The 20,488-nt window shown below is 48.7% G+C and overlaps 1 protein-coding gene and 1 long non-coding RNA gene across 2 annotated transcripts in view; both read right to left on the bottom strand.

Moving 5' to 3' along the window:
- Nucleotides 1–20,488, bottom strand: part of LOC116422207 — a 143,776-nt gene that overhangs the window by 17,312 nt on the left and 105,976 nt on the right. The window lies entirely within an intron of this gene.
- SOX2 (SRY-box transcription factor 2) lies at nt 13,283–15,790 on the bottom strand. The gene has a single exon (XM_031957727.1). It carries the CDS (start codon nt 15,671–15,673, stop codon nt 14,624–14,626), a length of 1,050 nt encoding a protein of 349 aa, XP_031813587.1. The 5' UTR covers nt 15,674–15,790; the 3' UTR covers nt 13,283–14,623.

Raw genomic sequence — 20,488 nt, 5'->3', positions numbered from 1 at the left:
GCGCGCTGGGAAGCTGGAGCCAGTCAAAGCGAGCATTGTCTAAGGCTCCAGGGAAAGCCAACAAGAGCAGGCGGGAAGAATAACACTGTCCTCAACTCTTGGGGATGAAAGTTTTCTAAATAAATCCTTTCCCTCGAATAATACTTTTAGGGGAAGGGGTTCCCCTATTTCCTCTTCTCTACTCTTCTCCTGTAAAGAAAATGGGATATATGTATATATGGGATGCTTACAAGAGGGGAAAGTTAAAAATTCTGCTTTCAAAATTGATACACATAACAAAATGATGGGAAAGAAGGGGTTATGTGTTTTTAAAACCCACCCAGTGGCTGCATCTATGTCAGTGATAAGTTATGACACTGGAGGAGGGGGTCAGTAGTGACAGGGTCACTGCGTTCATACCTCTATGTTCATCTTAGAAATGAGATGGAGAGAGAAAAGTAGAGCCGAACCCAAGTTCGGGCCTTTTTGCTGGGCCACTTGAGTGTAATGGAAAGAAGTAGAGAAGTAGAGAAATAGAAAGAAGTAGAGAAAAGGAGAGAAGTAGAGAAAACAGCAAAAAGCCATCTCCAAACTCCTAAAGCATTGCAGCAGGTATCAGTTTGACATGAATACTAAATGATAATCAGCCCCATCTGGAAAGGATTTGAGGAGTCATAAGACCCCCATGGCCCTTGAAGGCGGGCAATCCTGAGAGATGGAGTCTTTAGCATTGGTGATTTGAGGACAGATTTCACCATCCCGTCCCAGTCTTCTTCTAGTCACCTGACTATGGACACAGAGGGGAGTCCCTCTCTACCTCCAGGCTTCTGTGTCTGCAGGGGTCTTAGGGCTGGCTTGGTCTGCTCCCCCCTCCCCACCTCATCCATTTGCAAAAGAAAGCCTCTAGTAAAACTTGCAAAACTCTGCCATCCCCCTCAGAGGGGCAGCCCAGGATAGGCGGGCATGCACATATTCTTAAACCTGGAGCTGGAGGGGGGAAAAGAGGGGAGAGAAATCACTTAAAATGTTAAAAGGAGAAAAAAAAAAAAGAACAAGAAAGAAAAGGAAAAGCAGAGAACCGTCTGCTAGGCTTACTTCCTGATATTCTGTAACACGGTGATAAAAATGAAGGAAAAGTTAAGGTGTGCTGAGTGATTTTCTAGCAAACCTACTTGGGTTCTGCAGCTTCATAAATTGAAGGACTTAAAAATCGATGAGCCCTGTTGAGCAAATCGGGGTTTGTTTCTGGAAAATCTAGGTTGTTGCTAGGATCTGAGAAGGAGAGAGAAAGAAAAGGAGAAAGAAGAAATGGAAGTAAAGAGGAAAAATAGGAAGGAAGGAAAAGAAGGAAAAGGAAAAAATAGAAGAAAAGGAAGGAAGAAAAAGGGGGAAAGGAATAAAGGAAAGGGAAAGGAAGACAGGAAAAAGAAGAAGAAAAGGGGAGAGAGGAGACTAATAAAAAAAAAAAGAGGAAGGGGAAAAAAGAAAGGAAAATTAACTACCGGCTAATGAAATATCTCAGCTCTATATTTTTGGAGGAGGGGGTAGTATACATGTACATTATTGTCTGTGTGAATGTCTTCATCTCTATGTATGGGTGTGACAGAGTTACTGCCAATGTCTATGATCGAGGATGTTTTTCCATGTCTGTGACTGTGAGTGCAGCGTGCTTTGCGTGCCCTATTATTTCTTTAGGAATTCTGTGAGTGCCTGCGTGTCTACGTGGCTGTGTGTGTGTGTGTGTGTGTGTGTCTGTGACTATACTGGTGTGAATGTTCGGGACTGTATGTGCAGGGGGAGGGGGCCGGGCCCACATCTGCTGGAAGGTCCATCTTGGAGCTGCTCACTTACGGGAGCCAGCTTATGAAATCCCCACAATTAGACCGGCATTGTTCTTCCCCCACAACACTGCCGAGAAAGAAAAGGTCTTCTCGGTCGGGGCCAATCCAACGAAGCGTTTGACGTTATTAAATAATAAAGCGATTGTGATTTACATTGTTGCGCGGAAAAAAGGGCCAATTACCCACTGTTATGTTGCCATAAAGATCATATTAACTCGAATTAGTAATCAAACAATATGCGAGCGTTTAAAAAAAAAAAAAAAAAAAAAAAAGTAGAACGGGGACCGGGGGAGCTGCAGAGAGCAAGGGAGCGAGGGCAGCCCCAGTGGTTCCCGCGCTCGGCCAGAAGGGACGAGGCCCTGAGTTCTGGGAGAAAGCAGAGAAGCTGGGGGCCCATTACCCGCTCCGACACGCTAGCTTCTCAAAGAATCCCGAGCTCCGAAAAGCGTTTCTTCGTCCTCTCCTGTCTCCTCTACCTAATCACCATCCGTTCTTCCCTGGGATAGCCCAGCAGCCGTCCAAGGAAGGGAAAGCGCCCCATTCCTGCCTCTCCTTAGCCAGGATCTGGATGTGCAAGTGGATGTGTGTGTGCGTTTAACTTCTGTCTGTCTCCTAAGCTCGAAGTCTGACACCGGGGATGATGGAGGCTGCATCCTAGTATATTTCTCATCTTCTCTAATCAAATCATATTCATTCTCATTTTCCCCTCTCTCTCGGTTATTAGGTTTATAACTCTTTGCCCACTTAAATTTGTGCAACCAACCAAGGCAATCTAAATAGGTTGGAGCTGCCCCATGAGTACCGGCTGAGGGTTTTGCTAAGAAGGATTAATGATGGGTGTGTACAGTGGGAAGATTCAGAGGCGAGGCTATCAGGTAGCAGTTGGAGACCGGGCTGGAGGGGAGAGGAGAAGCAGGAAAAAGCCAGTGGTCAGAGAGAAGGTGGTCCGAAAGCCAGAGGTGAGGGAGAGCGTTTGCGAACCTTGGCAAAGTGTGGCTCGGACCCCCTACCCGGCCCCGCCCCATCCTGTGCATTTCTTATGCGAGGCAGGAGGTGGACTAGCTCCCCTCTAAGCTCCAAGAAGGGGGGAACAGGGGTGGGTCCCATTCCAACTCCAGCTGGAAAGAAATCTGGATCCTACGCTCAAATGATTTCGAGCCCCGCCAAGGGCCCAGCTCCAGCAAGAGCCCAGATCCTACGAAAACTTCACACTACCAATATTGGAATTTAAAAAATAAGAAAAAACAACAACAAAAATAAACTGCCACTCTGAATGGGGTCTTTTGTCACTCCTCTCTCCCCTTTCCCTCTTTCCTATTCTACAGAATCCCAACTTGGCTTCCAGCCCCCAAATGGGAGAGATCCCCTGCTTGGGAGTAAGGTGGGGGCTTCAGCTGAGAGCAGCTGACAAATCACTCCGGGCTTACCCGAACAGTAAGCACTGGGCCTGCCAAAGTCTCTCCCCCCTCCCCCAGTTTAACAGTATTCAGACAAATAATGGTTGCGCTCAGGGGTCTCAGAAGTTGATGCTATTTGTTACTGTGTAGAAAAACTTGTACGGTTACATGAGTTTTCATAAGCAAACACAGAGCCATTTTCCTCGGCGCGATGCATCAGCAAATTCAGGCGGGGGGGGGGGGGGGGGGGGGGCGGATAATCTACGGCTCACAGCAGCAACAAGGGGTGATACCCAGGCGGTCAAAGTGAGGGCTGTGGCAGACTCGGTGCTCCGGGGGGAGGGGGCAGGCACTCCAGGACCCAGCCCCACTTTCCTCCTCCTCCCTTTCCTGCCTAAATAGTTCCTTCGGAGGGCAATCGGGGCAGAAGGGTGGGGAATAGGAAGACAGGAAAGGAGGGATAACTCAAGCAGAACCTTCCAGCCAGAAGTAGGAAGGAGTTGCCCTACCCCGTGGAATAATCCAGAGTTAAAAATTCGAGTAATCAAGTGGAACGGCGGCGGGCCCTTCGAAGCTCCCAATTGGAAAATGCGGCTTTCTTCCCAAGGAGGCCCCAGCCCACGCAGCCGCCCAGGGGGGAGCTGGCAAGGGCCAGCAAACTTGGCGTCCTTCCTGCTCCACCAGCCACCAGCCTAGGGGCTTAAAAAACGGCTGATATCAACCCCCCCCCCCCCTTCCCAGGAATAACTAATTCCAAAGGTGAGAAGATTCCACTCTACAAGATTAATGTTTGTCCGTGGGCCGGATTAACCCAACCATCAGGAGGAATAAAATCTAAGAGCAATCCTCAAACTCGAAAAGGAATAGAAAAATATCCAAGCCTCCCTCTCCCCCAAATAAAATCCCTAGACAACAAATAACAAACCAATCCTAAGCATCCTAGTACTAGATATTTATCCCCACAGATCTGTTGTGAGGGTCGAACAGACAGTGTTTTTAAACAGCTTTACAAATAACGAATGCAGGAGTAGCAAGTTTTTCAATATTCCTTTCTGACATGTCACTTCCAAGAGGTTGTGAAACTCATGGACTAATATGTCGATCGCTTTGCAAACATGAAAATGCCATGGAAAGGCCGTTATTACTATTATCTGCAGTTTCTGACTTTCAGGGATCAATGGGCTTCCGGGAGCCTCAGCTTTGCAAACTTCACTGCACCATAGAAACATGTGATCCACTGCTATTATTTGCGGATAACTGCCTCAAAATCTTCAGTGGGATTTTGAGGCTCACCCTCACAGAATGAAAAAAAAGCCTATGCAACTTCTAGGTCATTGCTGTTATTATTTATAGTTTCTGATTCGCAGCTTTGGCTGGTTCAAGGAGGGTTGTGTCTCTGGGGAGGGGGGGAGGGGGAGGGGAGGGGAAATGCCGCCACCAACTTTATAGCAACTTTACCCGTCTTTCTCTAGCCTCCTCCCCTATTCATATGTATAGCTACACACACACACACATGCATATATGTCCAACAGCCGGGATTACAAGCGGCTGGTCCCATCCGTCCTGCCCCAAGTAAAGCTCAACATATTTTGAGGTTGGCCACGGCAGCTCCCAAAGGCTCATTAAAGACCCTAACGAGAGAGGGTTCTATGACCACTTTGTGAACTCTGAACGATGGAGGGGGGAAGCAAGGCTGCGAATGTGAGTCGCTGCCACGCTGGCTGGCAGTGTGTGGTCTATTGTAGAGAATGGGGCTTTTCTGACTGAACAGAGAGCGTCCCCCCCCCCCCCTCCCCTTCCCCATTTCTACTGCACCTGCACTGGATCAGCGAGTTCCTGCCATTCACATTGCAGATTGTTCAAATAGAAGACGTCTCTGACAGCGCTCAATTCATTACATTTCTTCCTGCTTTTCACACCAACACACACACACACACACACACACACACACACACACACAAATGAGTATAGCTAGTCAGTGACAGAAAAAAAAATCTTACAATACTTGATATTTGCAACTCGTTTTGGAGCTCATCTCCCTAACCTTAGAATCCTTCCTCTTCAGTCTCTTGCCACTTGTACTCCTAGAAAAGGGGGTACCAGTCCTTCACATCGAGGACTCTTGTGGTAACATCCAAGAGCCGCAGGCAGCCACATAGTTGGAGGGGCCAAGCTGAAGGTGGGTTCTGGAAGGGTACAAGGGGGGAAAAGCACCCGATTTATGCCGTTGTCAGCTGAGGCTTGAAGGGCATTCATAATTCCAGCTAGAAAGAATCCTGCTAGGGAACCAGCTTGCTAATGGGGAGGAGGAGGGATAGCTCTTCGGCTGAAGTGTTATAGAAACATTTAAAACAATTTCCCTCACAATTATGGCAGGCCCCATATGCTCCAGGGTGATTTTTGCCATCTTGGATTCCAGTATGTCTGGGTGTCCATTTAACACTGAAAAGTGGTTGGCTGAGCCAGTGCACCCAGCTCAACTGGAGTTAAGGTAAACAAAATCCCAACGGGGAAACTGGTCTCTTAAGGATGCTGCTTTTTTTTTTTCCTGAGAGGGGGAGGAGGAGGAGGAGAAAAGAGGAAAGCGAGAGAAGGGAAGGGAAAAACTTGCCCTGGGATTTTGTAGTCTCAATAAAGCAGAAGTTTTACATAATAAACCCAGCTTTGGGCCTTTGACTGTGATACTCCAACCGACCTGCGTGTGAACCCCTGGCAACTGAACTGCATGCAGAATGAAGCACTCTCACCCACGTTCACACCGCATCATTACCAATTCTGCTCATCTCTTAAGTTCTCCAAGTACAGGGCAGAGATTTCAAGAGCCTTCTCAGCATATCCTGAATTCAAAACACATTAAAACTAATTTCTTGATAAAGAAAACTAAAAGGGGTGGGGGAAGAAGGTAAATAAGGTTCATTTCATCTCCCCTTAACATTGCCCTAACCCTCTCCCCTTTTTTGAGTTACCTCTTGCCAAAAATATTTCAATTGCTAGCTAACCTGCACCGATTCTGAGGTTTAATTAAATGGCTTTCCTTTCAATCATATTTTTTCATTCTTTCTCTCACATTCATTTAGCTTTCAGAAAAAGTCAATTACAAAAAGAAAAAAAAAGGGGGACAGAAATGGGGAGGGGGGATGAGGTGTGTTTGAGGGCAGTGCCAAGAGATCCTGCTCTCAAATTCAACACAAGCCGGAACCATCGAACTCTAAGCCTTTAGACTTAGAAAACTCCATCGTAGGAGAACCAGTCCTCACTGCCACCTCCCCAAAACCCACAGCAGACACAACAGTGTTTTTCTGTTCTTAAAGAATTCTCCCCCCCCCCCCCCATTTGTTGGGCGTCTCCAAACAAAGCAGACGTAAACAAAAACATAAAGCCACCCAAACAGAACCCACAACAAATTCCAGAGGCACCCAGGACGCCGGAGATCGGTGCAGCTTGGGAGAGGGGACTTGCGGCCGCCTCAGTGCCTCGCTGGGTACTGGTGAGTGGGAATGTGAGGGCACGGCCGCACCGGTGTGGGTGCTTGGTGGCTGGCTGGGTCCCCGAGCCTTCTCCGCTGGAGAGCGACCCAAGCGGAGGGCGCCGGAGCCACGCTCGCTTTCCCAGGCGGCCAGGTCGATTTCGTTGTTGTGCTGTTAGCGAAAATTAAGAATTCCATAACTTGCTGGCCGCCGTCAGGCCGCGCTAGTGACGTCACGGGCCGGGTAGGGGGGGGTGGAGGAAGCTGGGGCAGTGCGGGGCCTGGCCGCCCGCGATAAGGGCCTTCTGCCCGAATTCGCCTAGGCTCCTTTTAATGCGTTCATTATTTCTCGGTCTTGGGCGGGTGGGGGCGGCTCCTCCCCTACCTCCTTCTCCTCTCCCGGGCGCCGCGGGTCAGGCATCCTACCCGAAAGAGGACAAGTTTGCTGAATGCAAAGAGCCCACAGGAGGAGAGCCCCAGGGGCTGAGAATAGCCGGGGGAGAGAGAGCAGAGGCTGAAGGAGGGGGAAAGATGTCCAAGCCCGGCCAGTCCCTGGTCTGGGCCTCCACGATGGGGGGGGGGGGGGGGGGGGGGGGGGGGGGGGGGAGGGAAGAAGGGGGACGAGAAGGGGAAAGAGTAGGCAGGTGGTAGCAAGGTGCCCTGAGCACCTGAGCTAACAGCTTCATGTCGGGGGCCACCTGGCTAGGCTTTCAGTCTTGGGGAGATGAGATTGGAAGAGGAAAATCTCCCTGGAGCCTCCCTTCTCCATTGAACCCCAGGAGGAGGAGGAGACAGTAGCCTCTCTTCTTTCCAACCCTACTTATGGGGGAGGGCCAGTAAGGATTTGAGTTTTAAGACCCTTATTTTCCTTGATCATGATTCTAAAGCCCAGAATATTTGGTGTTTGGTTAAAGAAAAAGATTTTCACTAACAGCCTTAAAAGAATACACATACAGGAAATGATTGCTGTGCATACACCCAATTCAAGTTTTCTCTTTCTCCTGCTGCTCTCCTTAAATCACCACCCTCTACAGACCAGGGGAATCAGAAAGCTAGCAAGAGGGGATAGCCCAAGGAAGGAGGCCCTGGGGAAGACTGGGATGATGGGAAGATATTTTGGGGGTATGACCAAAGTGACCTTCATCCTAGGGAGCCTAGACCTAATTGGGGGCCTCCCAGACAGAAATTCCTTTCCCTGATCCTGGGGCTGCTATCTCAAGAGTGAATGTTAAATATAAAATATGTCTTAGGGCAACAGTTTTAAGGGCTAGCCTGTCACAGGGAGCCCGGTTTTCCCCCTACTCCCAAGACCTATGGGGAATGAGAAGGAATGAACTTGGAAAATCATGGGGAAATCCCTTTAATTAGCTGTCAGGGCCAATCTTCTGGGACAAGTAGCCCTATCAAGAGCAAAGCAATGAATCCGACTCCAAAACACACTTCCTAGAATGGCTTTCCCTCTTCCTGTAAGTAGAGGTAGGTGAGAGGGCAGGAGTTTGGTACTATGCAGGCTGAGGCCCAGAGGGGCAGGCCTGCAGCCTAACAGCAAGTTTGCCTTCCTCAGAGCTGGTAAGCATCGATACCCACCCCAATCCTGTTCTATAAGAAGGGCAGTCATGGTGTAGATCAATAATATCATCAGATTAATAACATTTGAAAATCCAAGAGGTTTTGGTGTTGAAGCAATCCTTCAAAATCCAAGTAGCTAATACCCTTGTGCCCCTCTCAAGGGAAGGGGCCTTATATTTTATTTCATTTGAAAAAAACTGAAAGACCAGGAATTCAGAACATTAAAGATAACAGTCCCACAGTTCAAGAAGAAAAGATGGTTATTTACCTACTTAAAAACTCAGCTTCACCTGTACCCCTTTCCCTTGCTTCATATATCAAAGGGAAAAAACCTCGAGTAGTTAAAAACAAACAAATACCTCCATCATGTCTTAAATATACTATTTTAGGAATAAATAATCTCAGCCAATTGAAAATTGAAAGCAAACGATTTGATGGACCTGGGAGAGACAGGGATTAGAAATGAGACTTGGGATGGGGAGAAAGGAAGAGTTTCTTTCCTTGTCTTGTCTGATGCCTTCAAAAAGTTATAAAAGTTTTCTCTCCTGAAACCAATGGAAATGCCAGATCAGCAGCAGGCATTTCCCAGCTTCTCGGGGAAGGCAGGCAGTCAAGCATGAGAGAAACCTTTCCATCTCTCATTCCAATTCACTTTGCCACTACCTTTAAGGAGCACCTCTCTGGGCTTCGTTCACCTCCAACAGCTTAAGCCAGGAAAACTCTATCCAAGCAAAGGTAAAGAATAGGCAGTGTAGCAAGGGTTGGGAACTCATACAAGCAGTATTCTATTCAATCTAGCTCAAACAGGCCTAATCATCATTGAACTTCCAACCCTACAGAAGGGGGAAGGACAGGATGCAGGACTCCCTACTCCTTCTTCCCTTCCCTACCGTGTATACCCACCCGACAAATCTTAGCAGCCTAAAGGGAACTCTGAAGGCCCTCATTTTAATTTCATTTTAAAGAAATGCAGGGAGACACAAAGGTGAGAGGCAAAGGATTTTTTTTTAAACTTGGGAGACATGGGGATGAAAGGGAAGTGGGAAGGAGAGGGGGGAGGGGAGCTCACTTCTCTGTTGTAAATGCTCACAGAATGTACCTGTTCTTTAAAAGCAAAATGTAGCTGGCTACCTCTTGAAATTCCTCAGTTTGGAGGGAGAGAGCTGGGGAAGTGATGTTGTGGTATGGGGAGTGGGAAGGGAGGATGGATGCTTCTTAAATTACATCAGATAGTGAGATAAATAAATAAATAGACAAATAAGTGGAACAGAAAAAAAAAAATTAGCTGTGGCATTAACTAGCAAGCCATCTCTACCCAATCAAACCCTCATCTCCGTGCAGTTAGCTATAAACTGTCAGCAATTGAAAAGTAAACCCGGGAGCGTACAAAGGGTCTGTTTAATTTCCCCCTTGTAAAGGTTCCAAATGAGGACCCCATCACTATGCAGTTAAGCGGTTCTCGCGGCTGGTCCCCCTGAGGCGCTGAGCTTTCCTTCTTAATGTAAGAAAACTGGCAGCTCGAAAGCCGTCAATGGCGCTCTCATAACAAAAGTCTTGAAAAGCTGAATGAATTGGGTTTGTAATTACGGTCCCCCCCCTCCCCCAGCTTATCTCTTATTCATTCAACATATATTATGGTCACCTAATCTCACTCTCCTCGTTTTTCAGAACACCCTAAAGACCGGCCAGACCCTAGTTTGAAAATAAGTGAGCAGAAGGAAACAGGTCTCTCTTATCACACGTTTTCGGCAACTAGCCAATAGTCTTGGAAATCCTCCCTATTCCCCACACCTGCAGGACCTCTAGGGTCCTCCACTCCTCACCTCCCTGTCCAGTCTTCTGGTCCGCATTTCTCCCCTGCCCCTCTCGAAATCTAGGAGGCTTCCTGATTCTCCCCGAGAAATTCTCTAAACACCGGGGTAAGAGTTGGACGGAGCAGAGGAAGACAGCACTATGTCCTAGCTCAGGAGCAGGCTAGATTGGGGTAGGGGGGTGAGGAGAAGGGGGAGGCTAGCTTAGCCCTGGATTGTCAGGGCCTGGGGTTGCACGGCTGCCTAGAAAACTAGAGCCTCTAGAGATCCCCGCCTGGAAGCATGTGTCAGTTCTCGAAATAAGTTCAACGATTACAAGCAAATCTACGAGCAGGCTAAATAATTAATTGCAGCGCTGCTCTCTGACCCCTCGGAAAGTCCAGTAGGGACCAGTTCGAAGTAATAATACCTCAGAATGAGCCCTTGTCAAATACGCATTTCGCAGTTAATGTGAGCCGCGTCCCCCAGGGACCGCCTGTAACACCAGCTTCCCAGCCTTGGCAAGAAACCCTGCTAATCTACCTCTCCAGTTCAACAAAATATTTTAACACTCCGTCTTTAAATGACGCTTGGGAGCGAGGGAAAAAAAGAAATGTTCACTGGGGAAAGGATGGTGTTATCTTAGGTTCGTAGAAGTTCCCGGCTAAGGTTAGCGACATCATAAAAATCCAGTTCCTCGTCCCCAAATTGAGAATCCCAGACCAGATTCCCCTTTCCACCAATTCCATTCCCTTCTTTCGGCTAAATAAATTCTGTTGATTTTCAAATCGAAGGCAGTAGCTAATACAAGTAAGTTTCCCTAACCCCCTTTTACGCGTAGGAAAAAAAAAAAATCACTGATTTCTATTAAAACAAATAATATTTCCAAGTAATAAAATTGTTATATCACACCGCCGAACCATCTATTCCGAGGAACTGAAAATTGCCATCCGTTCCTGACTTTTTTTGGGGGGGCAGGGAATTTTTTTTTTTTGAGAGAATTTGAATTGTTATACAAAAGATTTTTTTTTAGCTTCTCTCGGTTCAAGAACATGCCTTTGGGAGGGGGTCGGTGCATTTATTGATGTTTTTGGCAGACAAGAGGCATCACTTCATCTGGTCCAACTTTGCAAAATTCTTTTCTGTTCCTCCCCACCCCAATCTCTTTTTTCTTTCAAAATAGCTGAACCCCGGTAATTCGTCCACAAAAAGTCGCAGGCGGTAATAAGCAGCTTAAGAGTTGAGTGTCTCCTGTTTAAGTGGGTTTTTTAAAAAAGTGAACTACAGTATATATACATCCAAACATATATGTATGGGATTTTATATATATATATATATATAAATGCATTTTTAAAGTTCCCCTTTTATATATATATAGCCAACTCCGGGCTCAAATCTCTTGCATCTTTTTTCCTTGATGGATGGCAAGATCGTTTGGATCTTTATTCAAAGTTTTCTTTTATTCATATGTGCCAGCTAGGGCAGGCTAACGTGCTCATCACCACGTGAATAATCCTATATGCATTACAAAAGCCGGGCAGCTCCGAGAAATTCTTTCAGAGTCTCTGCATTAATTAGGAAAAAAAAAAATGCTTCACCCAGGGTAAGGGAACTGGAATAATAATCTGTTTGCCCTAGTACAGCATTGTCCTGAAAGTCTAAGAAACTCACAAACGAGTGCCCATTCGAACCCTAAAATATGTTCATGGGGCGAAGGAAAACTCAAACCCAGGGCCTTGCTGCTAGCTTTTAACTTTCCAGTTGGGGCCACCAAAGAGGAAAAAAAAAAAATAAATCGGGCACCTCACAAAATGCATTTACATCAGCCCCAGGCAACGAGCATTTTCCCTCTGCTAGATAAGTGGCATTAAGAGCCCTGGCCGTTGGAGACGAATCTGCTATGCAACTAAAAAGGTACAAAACGCTACCAGCTGCACACAGCTCAAAATCTCACTCTTGGTCCACATTTTGGAACTCAATCGGAGACTCGGCTGAAAGTTTCAGCTCCCCCGTAGCAGGCTGGAAGCTGTTTTCAGAAGTTGTTAAGGAAGCCACTTAAATAATTAAGTAGCAAAAACGGGCCAGGGAAAGGTACTATCCGTCCTGCACGGTTTTTCCTCAGTGACCTTAATTTTGCTAAGTTTAAGGGCACACGTGGTTGGGAAGTCCCAGCTGGCCTCTCGCTCCCCCAGAGCCCCAAGAGGCTCGTCAGCGCCTGGTTCTCGTTAATTTCAGGGCCCAGGGCCCTTTTCCTTTTGCTCGCTTTGCAACGGGGCCTAGGACCACACTCCGAGGCACAGCGAAGTATCGACACCGGCACCAGGGGCACCAACCATTGCAATGCCAAACGTGATTACTTACACAGACTCGCCAAAGCAAATCATCTACCTCAGAGCCGGCTGGTTTCTTGCTTCATATGGTGGATGCCTGGATACTCCTTGGCTGGAGACACTATCCGAATTGGGTCTCCGACCCGCGCTGGCAATTTAAAGTAGAATCCGGATAAAGATAGGGAGGGAGATAGAAAGAAAAAGAAATAAAAACCCCAGCTGTGATAAGCGGCACGGTTTACAACTGGTCCTCTCGGGTCTCTCCTCTCTATGAGGGGAAAGAGGAGAAAGTTTATGGAATTCCTAACAAAAGAAACAAACCACTTGTTTCCCTCAGACAATAGCAGGGCCAGAGACACCCTCCCTCCCCCCCAACACACATCAGCACTTTCAACGTCCAGTTTGCAATTATTCTGACACAGAGAGACACCATTTGTCCCTCTAAATATACTTCAACTTCCTAAAGACCAGTGCACCGTGAACTAGGCTCAAACAAAACAAACACAGCCCAACACAGCCCGCCCAGCTTCTGCCTTTGGGCCCATCACCTCCGGCCGGTTTTCCGGAATAGACAGACAATCTTCCCTTCCAAGTTGCCTCAAATCCTACACACATAGCCACAGTGTGAGGCTACTGGTCAGGCAGAAAGGCAGAGTAAGCCCGTTGGTCTTCTCGTTATTTGCAACAAGTGTTCTAAATCAGTAAAAGCGCTGTTATCTTTCCTCCCCCCTCACCCATCTTGAGCTAAAGATGGAGCCCTGGTTTTACAAAGATCCTGCTTTACTTAAAAACGGACACCCTGAAAGGTCATCCAGAGTCCCTGTTCTATTAGCCAAGCTCCGAATTCCCTAATTCACTGGCTGTTTTGCATTTGCAGACCAGGTGCCTGGCAGTGAACACCTCAAACCTATTTTTTTTTTTTTTTTTTTTTTTGCTAAGGCCATTCTAGGAGCCTGGCATTTTCGTTCCCCCAGGCACTTCCAAACAACGCCATTGTCTTCTCCAAAGAAATCCAAGACGCAAATGGAATTTCAGTGTCCATATTTCAAAAATTTATTATCTCAAACTGTGCATAATGGAATAAAAACTTAAGTTGAAAATGTACCTGTTATAAGGACGGGATTAGTTCAAATATATGTACATGGACCCTCGGCAGACTGGTTTAAAGAAACACAGGGTCAGCCGAGTTTTTAAAATACAACTACCAAAAATGAGGGAGGAAAAAAAAACCGTAAATATCACAATAAATTTACAGAAATATTACAAACCATAAGAAAATATTTCAAACACAGTAATTTCAGGTCGCTCTCGCCGTTTTTTTTTCTTTTTGTTTTTTAATTTGTGTTCAAATCGAAACAGAAAAGTTTGGAAATAAATGCTATTATAAATTACCAGCCGTGGCAGCCTGTATGGAGGGGCCAGCTTTTGCTTTTTTTTCTCTTAACATTTAAAAAAAAAAAAGTACAACCTAGATGTTTGCCCTTTCATAAAAAAAAAACCACGGAAGTGATTTTTTTTTTTTGCAAGTATCCTAACCTTTTTTTCTCCTTTTGTACGATTTCTAAACAATTAAAATGTCCAAATTGAAATTAATTCCCTCCTCTCTCGTTTGCAACTGCCCCAAATCCCAGTTGCAGTGATCGGAAATTCTGCAAGAAGATTCTTTTGAAAAATATTGGCAAATTTTCAGATTAGAAACAATGGACATTTTGATTGCCATGTTTATCTCGATAAATACTGTACAAAAGTTGCTTGCAAATATTAAAACATTTTTTTCGTCGTCAACTTGGAGACTAGCTCTAAATATTATGGGTAAAGACTTTTGCAAACTTTCTGCAAAGCTCCTACCGTCCACGCTAGAACTTTTTAAAAAGTTTTGTGTAGTTTTCTTCCCTTCAGAGATTTATACAAGCCCCCATTTTGTCTCCCCCTCCCCCAAGTTCTCTGTACAAAAATAGTCCCCCCAAAAAGAAGTCCGGAATCTCTCAATAAAAGTTTTCTTCTTGGTGTTGCGGTGGTTGTTGGGTTTATTTTGTTGTTTTGTCGTGTGTAGTGTGTGTGTGTGTATGTCTGAGTGTGTGTGTGTGTGTCTAAGTTCTTTGCAGTTGTCATTGCTGTAGATGGTGGGGAATTTCCCCCCCTCCCATCCCGTGGTGCGGTGGGCCCCTCTCTCTATGCCATACAAGTCTCTTTGTCTTTTTTTCCTTTTCCTTAAAAAAAAAATTGTTCCTGCCCCGTAGGGCTCCGGGGCTCACATGTGCGACAGGGGCAGCGTGCCGTTGATGGCCGTGCCCGGCACCGGCGCGCCCTGATAGTGCTGGGACATGTGAAGTCTGCTGGGCGCCGCGGGCTCGGGCACCTCGGCGCCGGGCAGGTACATGCTGATCATGTCCCGCAGGTCCCCGGCCTGGCAGGGCGCCCTGGAGTGCGACGACGAGGTGACCACGGGGGGGCTGGAGCTGGCCTCCGACTTGACCACGGAGCCCATGGAGCCCAGGGCCATGGCGCCGCCGCCGCCTCCGCCGGCTCCGCCGCCGGGGGCGGCCTGCTGCGAGTACGCCATGCTGCTGTAGGTGGGCGAGCCGTTCATGTAAGTCTGCGAGCTCGTCATGGAGTTGTACTGCAGGGCGCTCACGTCGTAGCGGTGCATGGGCTGCATCTGGGCCGCCGCGGCCGCGGCCGCCGCCGCCGCCGCCGCGTTGTGCGCGTTGAGACCCGGGTGCTGCGGGTAGCCCAGCTGCTCCTGCATCATGCCGTAGCCGCCGTTGCTCCAGCCGTTCATGTGCGCGTAGCTGTCCATGCGCTGGTTCACGCCGCCGCCCAGGCCGCCGGCTCCGACGCCGACGCCGCCGCCCATGCTGTTGCCGCCGGGAGCCAGCAGGCCGCCGGGCAACGTGTATTTGTCCTTCTTGAGCAGCGTCTTGGTTTTCCGGCGCGGCCGGTACTTGTAGTCCGGGTGCTCCTTCATGTGCAAGGCGCGCAGCCGCTTGGCCTCGTCGATGAAGGGCCGCTTCTCGGCCTCGGACAGCAGCTTCCACTCGGCGCCCAGCCGCTTACTGATCTCCGAGTTGTGCATCTTGGGGTTCTCCTGGGCCATCTTGCGCCGCTGCCCGCGGGACCACACCATAAAAGCGTTCATGGGCCGTTTTACGCGGTCCGGGCTGTTCTTCTGGTTCGTGCCGCCCGCCGACGTGGAGTTGGGGCCGCCGCCACCGCCGCCTCCGCCACCGCCGCCGCCTCCGCCCCCCGAAGTTTGCTGAGGGCCGGGAGGCTTGAGATCGGTCTCCAGCATGTTGTACATCGCGCCGCTCCCTCGATCGCGCGCTCCGCGGGCCCCCGACCTCCCGGGCCGGCCTCGGGCGTCCCGGACGGGCCGGTGAGACTTTTCGGGGGACCCGAGGGCGGGGGGAGGGGAGGAGGGGAGGAGGAAGAGGGTGGGGGGGGTCGGGAGTGCGCGCCTCCAACAAAATAAGACAAGGAGCGATTAAAAAAAGCAGAGCAAGAAGACGAACTGGGAGCAGGATCAGGAAGAAAAAAAAAACCTCCACTGGCTGCTGCCGCCGCTGCCGCTGCCGCCACCGCCGCCGCCGCCGCTGTCGCCGCTGTTATTATTGTTATTATTATTTGGGTGAAACGCTCCTTTGAGTCCGGGGCTCAAAACTTCTTTCTCTCTCCCCCTCTTTCTCTCTTCCTCTCTTTCTTTCTCGCTCTCCTCTTCTTGCTTGTTCTCTCTCCTCCGAGTCTTAAAGAGGCAGCAAACTACTTTCCCCCCTTTTGCAAACACTCTCTTCTCCGCCTTGACAACTCCTGAGACTTTTTTGAACAAGTTAATAGACAACCATCCATGTGATGGGGGCTGTCAGGGAATAAATGGGTTTCCCCGGACCAATCAGCGCGCTCCGGCTCCTCCACACAGGACAAGCCTCTCCGGCTGGTTTTGCATGAAAGGGGGCGGGGCTTGCCGCGCCGCGGAACCTTCCGCGGCCCTGGGGGAGGGGGAGGCGGATCCCACCGCCAGCCAGCCAGCCACTAAGAAACCTTTGTATCCCTCTCGCTGCAACAGGTCACACCACACGCCTTTTCGGAGGAAGAGGGTAAACAGTATTGTGGCTGCCTTGGGCTTTTCCCCCCTTCAAACTTGGTATTGATTTTGGGAAGTTGAGGGTTGGGTGAAGGAGAGTGAGGAGTTAAGGGATGGGGGTGGGGGGGACACTTAATGCAAGTCACCCATCACTATTTCACAAAAGGGTCATAGAGATTTAGTGTACCCATTCTTGTTCGTTCTCCTCTAATGGGCACTTTCTCTAGAACTACCGAGAGAATTAGCTGCAAGGCCCACCGGACTACAGGTTCCCCTCTCCCATCATTCCCCCCCCCCCCCCCACAAAGAGCGCGGCTTTCCCGTTCCCAACGACACGGTCAGGAGTGAGCTCAGGCTGGATCACACTCATAGAAGAGAATATTGAAGGGAGCAAAGAGATTCCCTCCTGCCCCCCCCCCCCTCTTCCCCCCCCCCCCTCCAAGATCCAATTTGTCCCTTTAGCTTGCTTTCTCTCTGTCTTTGTCATCTCACTGTGATTTCTGAAAAGGAGCTGGGAAAGTAGGACTGTCTGTCCCAAGACCATCTTTGCACTCACTTTCCTTCCGGGTTTAGGAAATATTTATAAGCTTATTCCTGCCAAGTTCAGAGCGATACATCCCTCCTAGCCGGGACACCCCTTATACGCTTTGTTATTAAGAAATTGTAGGTATCTTATATCTAATTCATTCTCCTTCTGCTCCTCCTCCCCTCCTCCTCCCTTCCCCTGGTTATGGCCCCGCCCCGCCCCCACCCGCCCAATCCTTAATCCATTCAAACAGTGAGGAAAAGGAGGAAAAAAAAGCCACAAACCTAGCCCCATATTCCTTCATTCTCCTCTCTTCTCTTTTCTCTTAAGCTTATTAGAAGAATTTCAGTGTGTCCCTCTCAAAAAAAAAAAAAAAAAAAAAAAAAGAGGGGATGCTTAACTCTAATAAACGAAGGGGGAGGGAGAGAAGACAGAGGGAAAAGGAGGAGGAGGAAGAAAGGAATTAGATTAACGTTCTTCAGACCCAGAGAACTGGGATCAGACAGAACACAACTCCCAAGTTCTAACGTGCTATGATTTTTAAAACTCCTCAAACACAGTTCCCACAACCCAAACTTTATCACCCTTTCCTTTTGTCCTGTCACTCACTCCCTCAAAGTCTGCACCGCACCCCCTTCCCTTCTTTTGGCTCAGCAGTCCGCTTGGGACTGGGTTCCCCGGGGCTGGGAGATCAGGGTGGGGTGAGGTCTACCAAGGCCCATCCAGGGTCAGGGGAGGAAAGGCAAGGAACAGGCGGTGCGCGCACACACACACACACAAACACACACACAAAACCTGGAAAAGGGGAGGGGAGGGGAGGGGAGGAAGGAGTGGAGAAGAGAGAGGACGAGAAGTGTGTGTGGGGGGAGGTAGATGGGAGGGGGACTGGACTGGAGGGTCTCGGGAATCTTGCTCTCAGTGGACCCAGGAGGGTAATTTTAGCCGCTCTTCCATTGTCCCGATGTAAAGATTTCAATAGGTGGGAGCTCAATGCGTAGAGAAATGGGAGCACGTCCGTTACAAATAGGTAGTTTTGTTTCTCTTGTTGTCAGTACACGCAGGCAAACAAAGCCCGCTCTAAGTTTCCTTCCACTCTCTTGTTGGGATCTTTGTGGCTAAAATGCACTTGACTACAAAGGAAAAAAAGAAGCAACAACCTCATGCTATTTGTGGCTTATAAAGGACTTAAACCATCAGGGTTATTTATTTTTTTTCTCCTTTAACACTCTAACATACCCCCCCCCTCACCCCCGCCCTTCTCGGATGGGAAAACCTACAGATCGCTAGCTCCCGGCCACGTTCCATCTATTGCATTAATTCATTCAACAGAAGTCAGGATTACTGGGGAGGAAGAGAAGTCGTTGCTCCCTCCCTTCAAAATACCCCCAAGCTCCCCGCCCTGCTCAGCCCGCTTCTGTCGGAAACTATCTTGGACAATATGGGGTGGGGGTGGGGGTGGGGGGGTAATCCACAAATCGATGTGTGGAGGGGGCACTTTCAGAATTCCCTTAAATCCAGCTCCCCCATCCCTTCAAAGAAAGTGGGGGGGGGAACTACTTATTTTTCTAAAGTTGGAGTGTTATAAACCCAAAGCTCCTTTGAAGGGGGGAGGGAGATGTAGGACCCCTGGAGATTGTCCACTTTAAAATGGAGAGATACTTCAACACGCCCCGAGACCAGGCAAAGGAGGCGGTTGGGGGTTGGGGGGGGGGGACTTCGGGGCCTCTGGGAGGGCGGCGGGAGCCCAGCTCGAGGTGGCCTCTACCGGCTTTTCTGCGCCACGGGTTTCAGCTACGGGGTTGGTGCGCCCCCTACTGGTACGAGTTTGCCCCAAGAATCGCGCTTTTCACTTTAAAAAGAAAAAACGTTAGGAAATCTTCATCTTAGCCCCCCCCCCCCCCCCAAAAAAAAGGAGAGATGAGTGGGGTGGGGAGAAGCAAAATTAATTACAAGTCATTTTTATAAACAGATTGCTGTGTGTCCTTCAGAGGCGTGTAAGAGTCTGATTCAATTTACTCAAGTACTTAACGCCTGTCTAATCATTGGGTTAAACTGGGGGGGGGGGGCGTGAAAATTAGGGGCACCTCTCCTCCTGGGTGTGTGCGGTTAATCACATCACACACACCCTTCGTCCTCTCTCGCCTCCCGTCCTCCAATCTCTGATTAAATTTGGGCCGGAGATGGGCTGCAGTGGGGATGGCCCTGGGTGGGGTCGGTTTAGTGCAAAAAATTGATAACTAGTGGCCGCGTACTTCGGTCTGGATTTCTCGGGTTGGGCACTAGGGAATCCGGGCCCGCAGGGAAGATTTGCTCGCTCAACTGAGGCAACCGGAAGATTCCTTCCCACCCCCACCTCCGATAACCAGATGCATGAATTTATGCTTGAACTCTATAATAATGCATTTAAGAGGTGAAAGGGGCTGGCTTGGGCCTCGGCTAATTGCGTTGATCATATAAATGAGCGGGGGGTGGGGGGGGGGAAATGCGTCACAATTGGGTTCTCATTGGCTGCATTTATTTTCAGCTTTGTTTTAATTAAGCGCGTTTGACTTATCCGCGCGATACAACTAACTGTCGCTGGCATTCAGGCGTGAGAATAACGTGCTGGGGAAAAGCAGGAGGCACCAAGGGCGCGGAAACCTTTTTCCCACTAGACTTGTGACGACGAGTGTATTTACAGAATCGAATCCCTGGCCGCGCCATTGAAACCCAGGGCCATCACTCAGCCCTAAATACTCCTAACCTCCAACCCCAAACGCTGGAGCAAGTGCTTCGGTCCCACAGTCCTTCCTAGCAGCCTGCTGCATGGCTAATAACCACCCTCCACGCACTCCTTAGGAATAGGAGATTTAAGACAGGCCTCTTCCTTCAGGGATTTTTTAACGTGTTGCCTTGGGTATAATTTATGGAAACGGAAAAGCGCTTATAGGAAACAGGCTAGAAAATGTCCCTTTCCCTCCTCCCCCCTCCCCGAGGACGGGAAATAACTCTTCCACACTTTTCGAGATAGATTAGACAGCTGAAAAGGTTGGGGAGCTAGGAGAGGGCGGGGAAGGAGTTGGAAACTCCTGGCATATTTTGGACTTCCTTTGATTGTGGGACCGACCTTAGGCAAAAGCCCTTCTCCCAAAGAAACTACCTCCGTGGTAAGTGAAATCGAACTTTTTAAGTTTATTTTTGTTTTCCTGCGTGTGTCCATTTCCATCTCCTTTACCCTTCCCCCACCAGTAACATATCTAAAGCTATCAAACAATTTTGTTCATCGAAAGAACCGCAGACTTATTTTTTTTTTTCTCCCTAGCGGCAAATAGAGGTTTAACTTGAGGTAATTAGGTGAGAACTAGCCTAGCATCTTACTATTATGATGCTCGTTAAGAGACGCTTCGTTTCTGCATCTGCATCTGAGAGCGCTCCCCTCCACTCTTAATCTTCTTATGGAAATGAAGGCGAGCGGCAGGGAACCCGCAGTCTTGGAGAATGTCCTTGTTAACTGGAATTTCTCAGCATTG

This window comes from Sarcophilus harrisii, chromosome 3 (assembly GCF_902635505.1).
Source record: "Sarcophilus harrisii chromosome 3, mSarHar1.11, whole genome shotgun sequence".
NCBI lineage: Eukaryota > Metazoa > Chordata > Mammalia > Dasyuromorphia > Dasyuridae > Sarcophilus > Sarcophilus harrisii.
The sequence above is the reverse complement of the archived record's forward strand: the minus strand, read 5'-3'. Positions and strand labels throughout refer to the sequence as shown.